Source organism: Megalobrama amblycephala, linkage group LG5, assembly GCF_018812025.1.
Source record: "Megalobrama amblycephala isolate DHTTF-2021 linkage group LG5, ASM1881202v1, whole genome shotgun sequence".
NCBI classification, from domain to species: Eukaryota; Metazoa; Chordata; class Actinopteri; order Cypriniformes; family Xenocyprididae; genus Megalobrama; species Megalobrama amblycephala.
The window spans coordinates 27,740,409-27,756,365 of record NC_063048.1 but is presented as its reverse complement, the minus strand read 5'-3'; the positions used below and the strand labels follow the sequence as shown (position 1 = coordinate 27,756,365).

General features: G+C 34.0%; 1 protein-coding gene across 1 annotated transcript; it reads right to left on the bottom strand.

The window, feature by feature from the left end:
- Positions 1-765: 765 nt before the first annotated feature.
- On the bottom strand, positions 766-13,902 carry plekhd1 (pleckstrin homology domain containing, family D (with coiled-coil domains) member 1). Its single transcript, XM_048191596.1, has 13 exons — positions 13,396-13,902; positions 12,652-12,745; positions 12,079-12,168; positions 10,626-10,702; positions 10,358-10,449; positions 10,186-10,238; positions 9,931-10,025; positions 9,582-9,675; positions 8,315-8,505; positions 3,603-3,735; positions 3,069-3,213; positions 2,711-2,854; positions 766-1,473 (listed from the first exon to the last, which is right to left on the bottom strand). Exons 1-13 carry the CDS (start codon positions 13,692-13,694, stop codon positions 1,316-1,318), a joined length of 1,665 nt encoding a protein of 554 aa, XP_048047553.1. The 5' UTR covers positions 13,695-13,902; the 3' UTR covers positions 766-1,315.
- Positions 13,903-15,957: the final 2,055 nt, after the last annotated feature.

The window sequence follows — 15,957 nt, the reverse complement described above, 5'->3', positions numbered from 1 at the left end:
GTTTTCAACATTGAAAATAATCATAAATGTTTATTGAGCAGCAAATCAGCATATTAGAATGATTTCTGAAGGATCACGTGACACTGAAGACTGGAGTAACGATGCTGAAAATTCAGCTTTGCGTCACAGGAATAAATTACTTTGTCAAATATATTTAAATAGTACACAGTTATTTTAAATTGTAGTAATATTTCACAATATTACTGTTTTTTACTGTATTTTTAATTAAATAAATGTAGCCTTGGTGAGCAGACGAAACTTATTTTAAAAACATTAAAAATCTTAGTGGTTCCAAACTTTTGAACTGTACTGTATATAAGCATATTTTGCATTTTGCAATAAACATAACATATTGTTATGTGTATATACAGTCAAACCAAAAATTATTCAGACATTTTTGAAATATTTTTACTAGTGGTTGCAGGACACTATAGTTCATTTATGTAAGTGAAGATAGCAAAACAAACTGTGACATATTATTCCCAAAAATTCTTCATACAGTGGACTACCAGTAAAATTGATAAAAATTTGGAGACAAAAATTATTCAGAAACTTTGACTTGACCATGTTTTGCTTAAGTGTTATCTGACATAATTAAGATAATTTTTTTCTTAACTCTGAGATCTTGTCATATTTTAACATTTTTTGAACTGTAATAGTGAATGAAATGTTCAAGGTGTCTGAATAAATGTGTGTGTGTGTGTGTATATATATATATATATATATATATATATATATATATATATATATATATATATATATATATTGATTATGTCATTACCTAATTAAAGCCATTAAGTAGGCCTATACAGTCTTGTACCTTTGTCTTTTTGTCCAATTTTCATTCTTTTTACTTCAAATCAAAGTTTGTACTATACTGTTGTGATTTACCTGGTAGCTGATTTGTTTGGTTCATGGCTTAAAGCTCTCATTTTTTTTTTTTTTTTTTTTTCTTTCTTTTTTTTCTCTCAGTTCCAGTTTTGACAGTTACAGCATAGCTCAACATACAGCCTCTTAGGTATTTTTCATCAAAGCTATGCGTCACTGAATAAGTTATATTATTTTCACTAAAAGCAAATATTTGTCATTTCATAGTTATACACTGTTATACATTTAAAATTGAAGGAAACAGTCCCAAAGTATGACAACAGAAGACAGCACACTGTGTTTGTAGTTTCCCCTTATTGAATCATGTTAAACTTGTTAAACTTGGTTAAACTTTCAACAGAAGTTGCACAGCAGAGAGCAGGATGACTAAACAGCTTCTCCTCCCTCCCAGGTTGATCTGTCAGTCCATCTGTCTGTCAGAATATTGTTAGTCCTCAGACTGAACGGTGTCCTGGCGGTTGATTATCTTGTAGGCTTGCCGTCTCAAACAGCTGTCTGAAGTCAGACGCCAGGCGGTTTCTCTCAACTCTTCAAGACTGGTGGAGGAGGCACCGCGAGAGGTGGCAAATGATTGAGAGTGCTTCACTACAAACAGGAAAAGAGGGTGGAACATGTGATTAAGAGAGGTGGAGCAAAACAGAAAAAATGGCTGACCGCACACTGAATCCAAAAAAGACTGAAGTCTAGAAAAATGCAAAATTTATTTTGTCAATTGCACTTTGCACTTTATTGCACCATGCAAGTGAGTTAAAAACAGAGGAGCATGAGCAGACGTTTCAGCAGATTGCTATCCTCAGTGCTCAAAATGCAACAAACAATCACCCTCTTTCTAGACAGACGAGCAATTCAAAGCCATCAGCTGAATCCAATCACAATCATCAATTAACACCAATAATAAGAGAGGTGGAGTGAATTTATTTAGAAATAAAATGTAATCTAAAAAGAGCTATTTTGGTCATTCCACACAATGTGTAGCATTAGTGTCTCTCAAATTATATTTATGTGTAAAAACAACTGTAACAGTGTTCTCACAAAGACAGTAATATCCAAAATCATTTTTTTTTTTTTTGAAAATATAAAAATGCAGAAAGTTTTCTGTGATGGTTAGGTTTAGGTTTAATGGTATAATATACAGTTTGTACAGTATAAAAATCATGTCTATGAAAAGTCACCATAAAACTTGAAAACCCAACGTGTGTGTGTGTGTTGTGTCTTTTATGTCTTTTATGCTTACCAAGGTTACATTCATTTGTTCTGAACTGTTTTTTTCTTTTCTTTTTACAATAAAAAAAGTTCTATTGTAAAAAAAAGTTTACAAATTGTAAACAAAAAATAACTTCTATTTTAACTATAAATAAAATATTTGTATTTGTTATTCCTGTGGCTTAAAACGGCATAAAAATCTATCAAAAAGTGGTGAAATTAAATGGCAGAACTGCCAACCCTGTTACTTTTTCTGAAGACAGCTGTGTCCCAAAATATATAAAATAACACTTTACCAAAACAAAGTTACATTTGTTAACATGTTAACAGGTTAATGTTAATTTATAATAATAATAATAAATATTATATATTTTAAAGAAATCAAAACATTCTATTATTGTACAGGATGTTTAAACCTTTACAAAAAAATATCCTTCAGTCAAATCAAATCAAATCACTAGTTTTATAGATTTACTCAATATGAGTTCTGCTTCTGGTAATAGCAGAATGGCAGATTCACCAGCATATAGGTTACTTCAATATAGAGTTGCGGCTAATGGAACTACTTAGGTTATAATTTCATCATGCGTGCATGCATGCACCTACGTGTAACACTTACACCAGTGCTGTCTGGAGGCCCGTTTCTGGATACGGCAACTTTTGATGCGCCGAGCAGCAGCTTTATGCAGATAGACTGCGTTCTTCATGATGGATGGTAACTTGGCCTCGATCTCCGCAGCACAGATACATTCCTCAAAGAACTCTGGGAAAACAATATCCAACTGTATGTTGATATGCAATTTAGTCAAATTTAATAAGCCACTGCATTTTGAACAAATAAATCTGTGAAAAATAAATATGCATTGTTTGTCATTTTGATCTTTCATTCGCAAAGCTTCACAAAATTTGAACCTTTCAATTGAAACAATTGACTCTTGTTACTCAATATTAGAACACGGCTGATGTAATGTACTCACTACGGAGATGGCTGACGTCTCCTTTCATTCTTTCATCCCTCTCGTGGGTACGTTCTATTGCATTTAGACCCTGTTCTAGATCTTGCAGGGCCTCCTCAGCCAATTTCAGCCTACGCTCCAGTTCTACACGAGACTCCATCTCCGCCTGACACACACACACACACACACACACACACACACAACATATTATGTATATTATGAAGATTTTAGACACATTTTAGATGTGAAAGGTATGAAGGAAGGAGCAGACATGAGCGTTTATAGAATTTCAATTGATTTTTGTATCACTAGAAGTGATGATCCAGCAGACAGAAATGAGATGGAGATAGAGAAAAGGTAATGTGATACACATGCTGTATGTAACTTAATAATTCTGTATACTGTTAGATCCAAAACAACCTTAAAATATTAATTGGAATTTTTGCAATGTTCCACATTCAAATTTACAGCAAATCCAGTTTTTTGTATCCAACAGAGTTTACCTTTTTTTTTTTTTTTTTGTGCTCCACAATTTCAGGGCATATTAGTTTTCACCTTCAGCTCTTCCTCAGTGTGCTGTTTGTCTGCTGTGAGCTGTGTGAGGGACTGCTGGAGAGTTTGAGCCTGAGAAGAATAAAACTCTCTCTCCTCCTGCAGAACTTTGGCTCGCTTTTCATTCTCTTTCAGCCTGCAGGGGGCGACAGAAAAAAGGTTTTGCTTACTGGCTCACTGCCATAAACACTGGGGGGTAGAAAAGAGAGCAGTGGAGTGTAGTTTGTGATGAGAGGCCACATTTACAGAGGCTTGTTCTCTGCTTGTTCTCTCTCCTGTGTAAAAGTACTGAATAAATTATTTTCATTCATATATATATATATATATATATATATATATATATATATACATACACAGGTGATGGTCATATAATTAGAATATCATCAAAAAGTTGATTTATTTCACTAATTCCATTCAAAAAGTGACACTTGTATATTATATTCATTCATTACACACAGACTGATATATTTCAAATGTTTATTTCTTTTAATTTTGATGATTATAACTGACAACTAAGGAAAATCCAATGAAATTAGAATTAGAAAATTAGAATATTACTTAAGACCAATACAAAGAAAGGATTTTTAGAACTCTTGGCCAACTGAAAAGTATGAACATGAAAAGTATGAGCATGTACAGCACCCAATACTTAGTTGGGGCTCCTTTTGCCTGAATTACTGCAGCAATGTGGTGTGGCATGGAGTCGATCAGTCTGTGGCACTGCTCAGGTGTTATGAGAGCCCAGGTTGCTCTGATAGTGGCCTTCAGCTCTTCTGCTTTGTTGGGTCTGGCATATCGCATCTTCCTCTTCACAATACCCCATATATTTTCTATGGGGTTAAGGTCAGGCGAGTTTGCTGGCCAATTAAGAACAGGGATACCATGGTCCTTAAACCAGGTACTGGTAGCTTTGGCACTGTGTGCAGGTGCCAAGTCCTGTTGGAAAATGAAATCTGCATCTCCATAAAGTTGGTCAGCAGCAGGAAGCATGAAGTGCTCTAAAACTTCCTGGTATACGGCTGCGTTGACCTTGGACCTCAGAAAACACAGTGGACCAACACCAGCAGATGACATGGCACCCCAAACCATCACTGACTGTGGAAACTTTACACTGGACCTCAAGCAACATGGTTTGTGTGCCTCTCCTCTCTTCCTCCAGACTCTGGGACCCTGATTTCCAAAGGAAATGCAAAATTTACTTTCATCAGAGAACATAACTTTGGACCTTTTTGTCTTTAGCCCAGGCGAGATGCTTCTGATGCTTTCTGTTGTTCAAGAGTGGCTTGACACAAGGAATGCGACAGCTGAAACCCATGTCTTGCATACGTCTGTGCGTAGTGGTTCTTGAAGCACTGACTCCAGCTGCAGTCCACTCTTTGTGAATCTCCCCCACATTTTTTAATGGGTTTTGTTTCACAATCCTCTCCAGGGTGCGGTTATCCCTATTGCTTGTACACTTTTTTCTACTACATCTTTTCCTTCCCTTTGCCTCTCTATTAATGTGCTTGGACACAGAGCTCTGTGAACAGCCAGCCTCTTTTGCAATGACCTTTTGTGTCTTGCCCTCCTTGTGCAAGGTGTCAATGGTCGTCTTTTGGACAACTGTCAAGTCAGCAGTCTTCCCCATGATTGTGTAGCCTACAGAACTAGACTGAAAGACCATTTAAAGGCCTTTGCAGGTGTTTTGAGTTAATTAGCTGATTAGAGTGTGGCACCAGGTGTCTTCAATATTGAACCTTTTCACAATATTCTAATTTTCTGAGATACTGAATTTGGGATTTTCCTTAGTTGTCAGTTATAATCATCAAAATGAAAAGAAATAAACATTTGAAATATATCAGTCTGTGTGTAATGAATGAATATAATATACAAGTTTCACTTTTTGAATGGAATTAGTGAAATAAATCAACTTTTTGATGATATTCTAATTATATGACCAGCACCTGTGTGTGTATATATATATATATATATATATATATATATATATATATATATATATATATATATAAACTAACTTTTGGCCCTCCAAAATTGCATGCATTTTGCAAAATAACATTGTTTTGGTTGTGATTCTGCTCTGTGTGACTGTGTGGATGAATATGTTTTTTTCAAAACTAAAAAAAAAAAAAAGATTATCATACTGTTCAAAAAACATTCAGGCTTAAGCGATATAACCAGTTTAGATAGAAAGTGTCTCGAGCTGACTAGCTAAAGTCATTATTGTAGCTATACCCATTAATTCACACATTTATGAAATACAGTTACTCAATTCTGACTTTTTTTTCTCACAGTTGCGAGTTTATATCTCACAATTTTGACCTCTTTTTTTTTTTTTTTTTTTTTTTTTGATTTTTTTCAATTCTGACTTTTTTTCTGGAAAATTGCTAGTTTGTATCTCAATTCTGACTTTTCTTGCAATTCTGACATTTTTATAACTCACAATTGCAACTTTATGGCCCGGTTTCAGACAGGGCTTAGCCTAAAGCCAGGATTAGGCCTTCTAGTTCAATTAGGATATTTAAGTCACTTTTATAAACGTATACTTAAAAAAAACATTACTGGTGTGCATCTTGAGATAAAACAATGTCAGTGGCACTGACATATTTTAAGGTATGTCAGTACAAGTTGCTTTCAGTTAAAACAGCTCAAACATGCATGAACAGGTACAGGAATTCTTTTATACCATTATCAGTGAATCTCCTAAATTCAGGACTCAAGTCAGTGTGAATTGAGTAGTGTCTGTATTGTGTTTGTGTTGGTTATTACTGTATTACAATTGCATGTTATATGTGGCAGCCTTTTGTCCAAGATAAATTTCCCTTTGGGAGTAATAAAAGTAATCTTGAATCTTTTAGTTTAGGACTAGCTTAAGCCTTGTCTGTGAAACCAGGGGTACATTTTTTGAGATAAAAACTTGCAATTACCTTTTTGTGTGTGTGTGTGTGTGTGTGTGTGTGTGTGTGTGTGTGTGTGTGTACATACTTAGTATTCCAAAGTATTCTAAAGTATTTAGATAAGTTACAAAACTTGGGTATTCTAACAAAATACGTTACAAATTACTTTTTAAAGCACATATTTTGTAATCTGCAGTGAAATACATTTTAAAAGTAACCTACCCAGCCCTGGTTATTACTATATTACTACAGTAACAACAGAAATAAATAATGATATTTTGAATTTTAATGCAAATTTATGCAATGAAATTTAAATCAATTTCCAGAAGATCGAGCACATTGAATTGTGGGATTCATTACCCAGTGCATACTGCACTTTTTGGCAAAGTCATCCAGAGTATTCTATGCATATTCATGTACTATGCATATGCAGAAGTATACATACAATATAAATTGCAGAAATAGTAGTAGCATAAATTCAATTATATATTTATGTAATCTGACATTTTTTAAGAGTTACCAACAGCAAACAGAAATAAGAAAAAAAAAAAAAAAAAATCAATGACATCTTATCAGGTTGTTATTTATAAATTTGTTGTATCATGCGTAATGGACCATACAGCAGAGTCACATTTATTTATTTATATCCTGCTTTTGAGGTCACTCATACCCGCTAGTCAATCCACTCTCTGTCTTTTGTGCTTCATTCACATCTAATCAATAGACTGGCTTATTTAGGGATCAATGTACATTTCCATTGTCACGGTCTCAACGGTCCATTTATTCTAATGCATTTCCTGGAAAAACAATTGCTCTACACATGAACGGTGTTATATATATATATATATATATATATACAGTACCGTTCAAAAGTTTCGAACCACTAAGATTTTTAATGTTTTTAAAAGAAGTTTCGTCTGCTCACCAAGGCTACATTTATTTAATTAAAAATACAGTAAAAGTAATTTATTCCTGTGATGCAAAGCTGAATTTTCAGCATCGTTACTCCTCGTCTTCAGTGTCACATGATCCTTCAGAAATCATTCTAATATGCTTATTTGCTGCTCAATAAACATTTATGATTATTTTCAATGTTGAAAACAGTTGTGTACTTTTTTTTTTCAGGATTCCTTGATGAATAGAAAGTTCAAAAGAACAGCATTTATCTGAAATACAAAGCTTCTGTAGCATTATACACTACCGTTCAAAAGTTTGGGGTCAGTAAGAATTTTTATTTTTATTTTTTTGAAAAGAAATTAAAGAAATTAATACTTTTATTCAGCAAGGATGCATTAAATCAATCAAAAGTGGCAGTAAAGACATTTATAATGTTACAAAAGATTAGATTTCAGATAAACACTGTTCTTTTGAACTTTCTATTCATCAAATAATCCTGAAAAAAAATATTGTACACAAATATTTTGTACAATTGTACACATTAAATGTTTCTTGAGCAGCAGATCAGCATATTAGAATGATTTCTGAAGGATCATGTGACACTGAAGACTGGAGTAATGATGCTGATATTCAAATGATATTCAAATAGAAAACAGTTATTTTAAATTGTAATAATATTTCACAATATTACTGTTTTTACTGTATTTTTAATTAAATAAATGTAGCCTTGGTGAGCAGACGAAACTTCTTTTAAAAACATTACAAATCTTAGTGGTTCCAAACTTTTGAACTGTACTATATATATATATATATATATATATATATATATATATATATATATATATATATATATATAAAGAAATAGCAAATATTTGTACATGTAAAGAATCTTTTGCAAATTTGTTATGAAATGTTCTTATTCACCTGTCATCTGCCTGTTCTTTCTCTTTAAGCAGATTCCTCATCTGCTCCTCAATTTGCCGCAGGTTTCCCTGGAGCTGCACCTCTGGATTATGGGAGTCTAAAGAGGCCCGACGATCACTTCCTCTTTCAGCCACATCCTGTCCTCTTTCTCGCAGCATCTCGAGGGTACGCTTTTTCTCTTGGGATAACTCCTGAATTAATACAGAGTCAGACGTTTGAACAGACAAAATTTGAACTGAATTGAGCTGGATGATGACATCACTGTTTTCGGCAGAGCTGTTTTATAGCTGATTCGACATGGTTTCATAATTGATGAATTTTGCAGCATCAACACTGTTATTGAACTTAAAGGGATAGTTCACCCAAAAATGAAAATTTGATGTTTATCTGCTTACCCCCCAGGGCATCCAAGATGTAGGTGTCTTTGTTTCTTCAGTAGAACACAAATGATGATTTTTAACTCCAACCGCTGCCGTCTGTCAGTCAAATAATGCTAGTGGACGGGAACTCGTACAATAAGAGTCTAAAACACTTCCATAGACAAATCCAAATTAAACCCTGCGGCTCATGACGACACACTGATGTCCTAAGACACGAAATGATCGGTTTGTGCGAGAAACCGAACAGTATTTATATAATTTTTTACCTCTAAAACACCACAATGTCCAACTGCATTCATCACTCCATTAGTGAGGTCTGATCGCGCTCTGACAACGGCAGTGATGTCTCGCGCATATACTTCAATGAGAGCGAGACATCACTGCCGCTGTCAGAGCGCGATCAGACATCACCAAGCGAATGCTGAAGGCAGTTGGACATAATGGTGTATTAGAGGTAAAAAATGATATAAATACTGTTCAGTTTCTCGCACAAACCGATCGTTTCGTGTCTTAGGACATCAATGTGTCGTCACGAGCCGCAGGGTTTAATTTGGATTTGTCTGTCGTGTTTTATTTACTCTTATAGTCCAAGTTCCCGCTGACTTGCATTATACCACTGACAGACGGCAACGGTTGGAGATAATCATCATTTGTGTTCTACTGAAGAACCAAAGACACCTACATCTTGGATGCGCTGGGGGTAAGCAGATAAACATCAAATTTTCATTTTTGGGTGAACTATCCCTTTAATTGAATCAACATGAATCCACATCTGGGTTCTGATCGGTTTATGAGTTTATTTTGTAATGATGATAAATGGACAGTACATTGTTCCTTAACTTCTGTAAGGACTTTTTTTTTTTTTTTTTAACAGTATTTTTTGATACCTCTAAAGACTTCTGCAGAAGTGTGGTAAGATTATGAAGTTCCTCTTTCTCATGTTCCACTCCTTTCAGACAGTGAGCAGTACCATCCAGATCTCTACCAACACAGAGCAGTAGAAAATGTTCAGAGGATGGTCATTAATGACCAGGGTAAATTACATATAATAATATAACCATATTTGATTTAATATCTATTCTAAAGCTGGATTGCTCTCAAGACCCATTTTTATGGCTGGGCACAATTTGACTAAATAAGTAGATGGATGGATGGATGGTATAAACAAAAATGTTATATGTTTGTAAAACTGTTAATAATAGTAAATGTGCTTAAAAAAAGGATAGGGTGCCTTACAGTTTAATTTGCTCTTGTTCTACTCTCAGCTCTTGAACCACTTCCTCAAACTTCTGCTTTTCTTCTTCCAGCAATTGATTCAGTCTCTCCAGCTCCTACAAAACACAGGTACACACAGACATATGTATCCATTATTCACTTTACATGCATGGACCTCTAAACCTATATCTGTGTACAAACATTTCATAATATACTAAGAAAACTGGAAAACTAAATATTTGTGGGTGTAAATGTAATCATAAATCCAGAGCTAACCGCCTTCTCTTCTCTTTGCAAGCATAGTTCCTCAGTCTCCTCCATGAGCTTATCTAAAAAAACAAACAAACATTTAAATCAAATAAAAAGAAAATGCATCACCCTTAATAGATTAGACCTTTATGAAAAAGTATTGTAAATTTTCCATTTGAAAAAAAAATAAAGGCCATACCCAGGTATTCCTGCTTTTCCTTAGCCAGCTGTAACCCCTGAGCTTCAAGACTCTCGATCATAGCCTCACCCAACTGAGCATTCTTCCAAGTGCTTTAATGGAATTAAAAAAGCAACACTGTCACAATCTATTTAGCATCTAAGGGCTCAAATGCATGGGGATATTTTTAAAAGTGATGGAAATTATATGTGTGTATAAACATTTACACTTTCAATCTTAAATTTGAAATTGGCTTCATTTCACAGAGATGTTGTTAGAAGTCACTCACACTTTTCCTGACTCTTGTAGCATCTCCACCCACTGACTCTGCTCTGACTCCGATTCAGCAGCCAGGACTATGTTTCCCTGTACAGGGTAAGGAGAAAGATCTTAATACCAAGATTTATTTGTTAAATTTTTTTTTTTTTTCTTCCATGGTAAAACAACAAAAACATAGTTTTGTGATCTGTGGCTAAAGAATTTCTGAAGACAATGAAATTACACCAAAAATGAAGTCACCATAAAATCAAATTTGACAGTTCTTAATTTTTTTAATATATTTTTTATTATATAATTATATAATTATTATATAATTTAATTTTTTATATAATGAACAATTTATCCATGTACATTTAAAAAAAAAAAAAATTATAACTTATTTAGTATAAATGTATCTATTAAAATTTGGTTGGCATTGTTCATTTATCAAAAAGCCACGTTGATATAATTGTATGTAGATAATATCATTGGATAGAGGTACAGAATGGAGATTTGGAATCAAATTTACATTTAAAGTGACCCTACTATACTTTTTCAAATATTACCTTTCATGCAGTGTGTAATATAACTGCTCGTGAGGGCATGTTTAAAGTGCATGAAAAATAAAGTTATTGTCTCCTAAAAGAAAGAATTGATTCTGAACTACTAAAATAAGTCACCAGCAATTCCAGTCTCACTTCATGTTACATACATAATAATGCAACAAAATTGCATAATGCCAGTTCTATGGTCTTTATTGGCTGCCCACGAACAATGTCTACTTTGACCCGTCCTCAAATACTGTAGTTGTAGCTGAGGCCTGGAAGATTTTGGTTTGGGTTTCCGACTTTTTTTGAGAAGACACTGTTTTCAGCTCTGTGAATCCACTTTGCTGCACTTCAAAAGGATAAGGACTCGTGCTGGAAAAAAACCGACACAATCGTATCACTGTGTATAAAGCGCTGAGGAAGATCCGAAGCTGAAATTCAGTAATGGTAATGGGTGTTTCGTTGCTGACACGCAATGTAAGTTGTAGACAAATTACAACAGATGGGGCTGTCTGACCAGTCAGAGCAGTGTAGGCTCATTAAGGAGGGGTTTAAAGAGACCGAACAGATTTCAGACTCTGAGAAATCAGGTGATGACGTGATGTGCATTGCAGACACTGATCTGTATAAATGACTAACCATTTATGTATTGCAGACTTTTTTGTCAGAATTTTTTTTTTTTTGAATGCATGTAAATCAATTGTAGGAGACCTCCAAAATAAAATTAGGAACACATATATATATATATATATATATATATATATATATATATATATATATATATATATATATATATATATATATATATATATATATATATATATATAATAGGGACACTTTAAGTACATTTCCATGTAAATAAACAAAACAAAAAAAAAACAACAACACCAGATTATGTAATTATGTAAAATACAAGAAAGAACAAAATGCTTTTACAGTGAAGTCCTCGTGGTTGATGACCATGGCAAACGGCATGCTTTGATCTTCTTTTGGCTCAACAATGCATCCACCTAATGGAATCACCCCCTTAGATGGAGAAAACGGTTAAAACAATTATACATATCATGCCTATAGTAAGAAATATATTAGAACAAATTGTATATATTTTGCTGAATTTACTCTGTTATTAATATCTTGGTTAGAAAACCTTTTAAAAGTAAACAATCATCCAACAGCTGTGCTGATATCCAGTACACTGTAAAAAATAATTGTTGGTATAACTTAAAAAAGTAAGTTACCTGTTTGCCTTAAAATTTTGAGTTCATTGAAATTAAAACAATTGAGTTAATACAATGAAGGTGACTGGTTTAATCAACAGAACCTAAAAATATTATGTTATCTGGACACCACATTAATTATCTAAGTTGATTTGACAAAAGAAAAAAAAAATTGTGATAAATCATGAAAATATTTTTTTTACAGTGTACACTTTTGCTTGTGTGATATATAATACAATTAGTTTAAAATGCATAATAACAAAAATAATGTGCTAAGTAAATGTCAGCTTACCTTAGGGTGAATGTTGAAGTACCGATTAGTCTCAAAGCTTTTTTTCTCATTTTCAGCATAATACAACAGAAAACTATCCTTGATGATGAAGAATCTGTTATGAAAGCACAAACAGTCATAACGATTTACAGCAACAAGAAATTCAATAATCACCTCAAGCTAAGCTACACCTAATAAACACATTTTTTTTTTTCTCTTTAAAAACAGGAAAGCACTAGTTGAAAACTCTCCATAGCTTCCTCCACAAATTCATAAATTACCAAATAACCATAAATAAAACATTCATTTTACTAGAATTGATCTTTATAATTCCTAATGTACGTACAAAAACCTCCTGGCAGCACAGAGCGTCCTCATAGATCTGACTTACTCAGCTTTAAAGGCACATTTAAAGCATCTCGGTTCAGTAAGCTATAATGATGGGTTACTCAATATCATCTAAGCTGCAAAGCTTTTAAAGTGCACTACATAACAAGGTACCAATGTGCAAAAATTTTCACTACACAGCAAAAATACCAATCAAACCATAGCTGCTTCTTATGCTTCACTATAACATTATATATTTAACAACACTTCATTAGTGACCAGAACAACAAAAACAGAAAAACACATTGTATATCTCTGTGCAGGGAAAGAAAAACATAATGAAAAACAGCTTAGTAAAATAAGATAACTAAAAAGATTTTCTAATAAAAGAGTCTTTAGCTTTATTTTTGTTAGTTTGTGCATAGCGCCCAATGTTACCTGCGGGACCACTTGGCCGAGGGCCTCCCGAAAGGTCTCTTCCACAGTACCCCATGCAGTTGCACTTTGGTGCTGATATCCAATGCGTCCGAGTCAGCTTGCTCCATGGAGGTCCAGGGCGAGAGTAGGGAGGGCTTGGACGAGGAGAACATAGCTGACAATTTCACAGGAAGTGGGAGATGAGGAGGTGTGGTAAAAGAAAATGTCAATGAAGTTAAAATAGTAGCATGTACACTCTCCAATAATCCTATAGAGATGCAGTCAATCAGGCAAAGTCTGTGATGATGTCCTCCAGTCATTCAGTGAGGTGGAATGATGTATCTGCCAATAGTGACATCAGCTGGTTTTGGACAGTGTGGAAATAGAATCAGAGAGGGAGGGAGGAATTGATATGAGAGGTTTAGACCCAAGAGGCTTTGGGAAAGAGTGCATTTTTTTAATCTGAGGGATGTCAAAGCAGTATTTTGAAGGGAAATGCTATTACTTAATGGATTATGTCACTTATGACGTAGGATCTTTATCTCACTTATGACGTTGGACCTAATATATATATATGTATAAAAACAGTATTTTCAAAGCTGTTCACCATGCCTTTATCGTTTCCTATGTTTCAGAATTTTAAACTTTGAAAGAAAAAAATAGAAAAAAAAAATCTAAAAACATTGATATTATACATATCGATATTGACATTGATCTAAATACATTCAATATTTATGTGAATATAATTGTGATAAACATTTACACAAATTAAAATTCAAATTACACTCATGTGGCACTATTTTCACTACTAATAACAAAATTTGCCCCTAATAAAGTTTTATCAAATGTTAGCAGAATTGGTAACCAAGGACCCCTGACAGCAACATAATGTCGGCCCAGATCCGGCCAACATCTGTTCCGTGTGTAATCCACATGTGGGCCGGATCTGGGCCACATTATGTTGCCGTCTGGGACACAACAGTGACAGTAAAATCATGCTTGATATGAAGTACAAAATGTGATCTGTGAAGACATTTGTGCATTGCTGCCAAGCAAGCTGTAATTCTGTTGCAACATGTATTAAAATGTACAAGTTTTGCTATGAAATTAGCCTCGGCGAGACAAATGAGCAAGACATTTTATTCCAAAAACATTTAAAATGTCATTTCTACCACACAATGTTATCAAATACAATAAATAATTTGAGACGGTGTGGTGGAAATTACATTGTGACAGAAATAAATGCATGATTAAAGTATATCCATTGTTGGATAGGAGGACAAACTAGCAAGTGAAGTAAAATATTTTAAATATTTTAAACAAGTTTATTTTCTAAAAGTACACAGGGACAAAAGTTCCTATAGTTACCAAATATAACCTGTATTATGCAGGTGCGAAAAGGAGATTTTAGACATTGTTCTTACATAAAAGATCAATCTGTCCAATTTCACAGACAGATTAATCTGCTAAAGAGCCATTTGGTGTTTGTGTGCGTAAGTGTTAGGAATACAGATGTATTCCTTTCAAAACAACATCAGCAAACACATTATGGATCTAAATCTGCCATGTTTACAGCATCTCATCTTTTCCACATTTGAACATATGGAATCGCATACATGTAGTTTGCTAATGCATCAGGGATTATGTACTCTAGACACTTAACACAGCTTTAATACCCAGTGGATATATATTTAATAACACATCATCTGTGACTTTACACATGGACTAAAGGTTTACAGTTTGAACCTAGTACTGTACATCTTAAAGGAGTGCTGTTTAACACAAGTTAAACTGTAAGACACAGATGCTGTTGACAGAAAATAATTTTAATTTGCAAAGCAAAAATTACATTAACTGTAAAGCAGCCGTATGTATGATTTAAAATCTGGAAACTTAATATTGTACTTTCTTATATTGTATTATATTACATTTCACACTACAGGTGCTGGTCATATAATTAGAATATCGTGAAAAAGATCATTTTTTTATTGTAAATTATTTTTAAAAATGAAACTTTCATTTATACTAGATTCCCTACATGTAAAGTAAAACATTTCAAAAGGTTTTTTTTTTTTTTTTTAATTTGTTGATTAGAGCGTACAGCTCATGAAAGTCCAAAATCCAGTGTCTCAAAATATTAGAATATTTACATTTGTGTTTCATTAAATGACCATCCCTACAGTATAAATTCCAGGTATCTCTTGTTCTTTGAAACCACACTAATGGGGAAGACTGCTGACTTGGCAGTGGTCCAGGAGACAATCATTGACACCCTCCACAAAGAGAGTAAGTCACAGATGGTCATTACTGAATGTGGTGGCTGTTTACAGAGTGATGTATCAAAGCATATTAAATGCAAAGTTGACTGGAAGAAAGAAATTGGGTAGGCAAAGGTGCACAAGCAACAGGGATGACCACAAGCTTGAGAATACTGTCAAGTAAAGCCGATTCAAACACTTTGGAGAGCTTCACAATGAGTCAAATGAAGCCGGAGTCAGCGCATCAAGAGTCACCACACTCGGATATCTTCAGGAAAAGGACTACCAAGCCACTTCTGAAACAGAAACAACGTCAGAAGCATCT

Excerpts from the sequence above, each read along its gene's own strand:
- plekhd1 (XM_048191596.1), bottom strand. The coding sequence starts at position 13,694 with ATGACTGGAGGACATCATCACAGACTTTGCCTGATTGACTGCATCTCT. Across the intron at positions 10,239-10,357 it reads GGAAAAGCAGGAATACCTGG|ATAAGCTCATGGAGGAGACT; the intron begins GTATGGCCTTTA and ends TTGTTTTTTTAG. Across the intron at positions 8,506-9,581 it reads TTCTGCAGAAGTCTTTAGAG|GAGTTATCCCAAGAGAAAAA; the intron begins GTATCAAAAAAT and ends GTATTAATTCAG.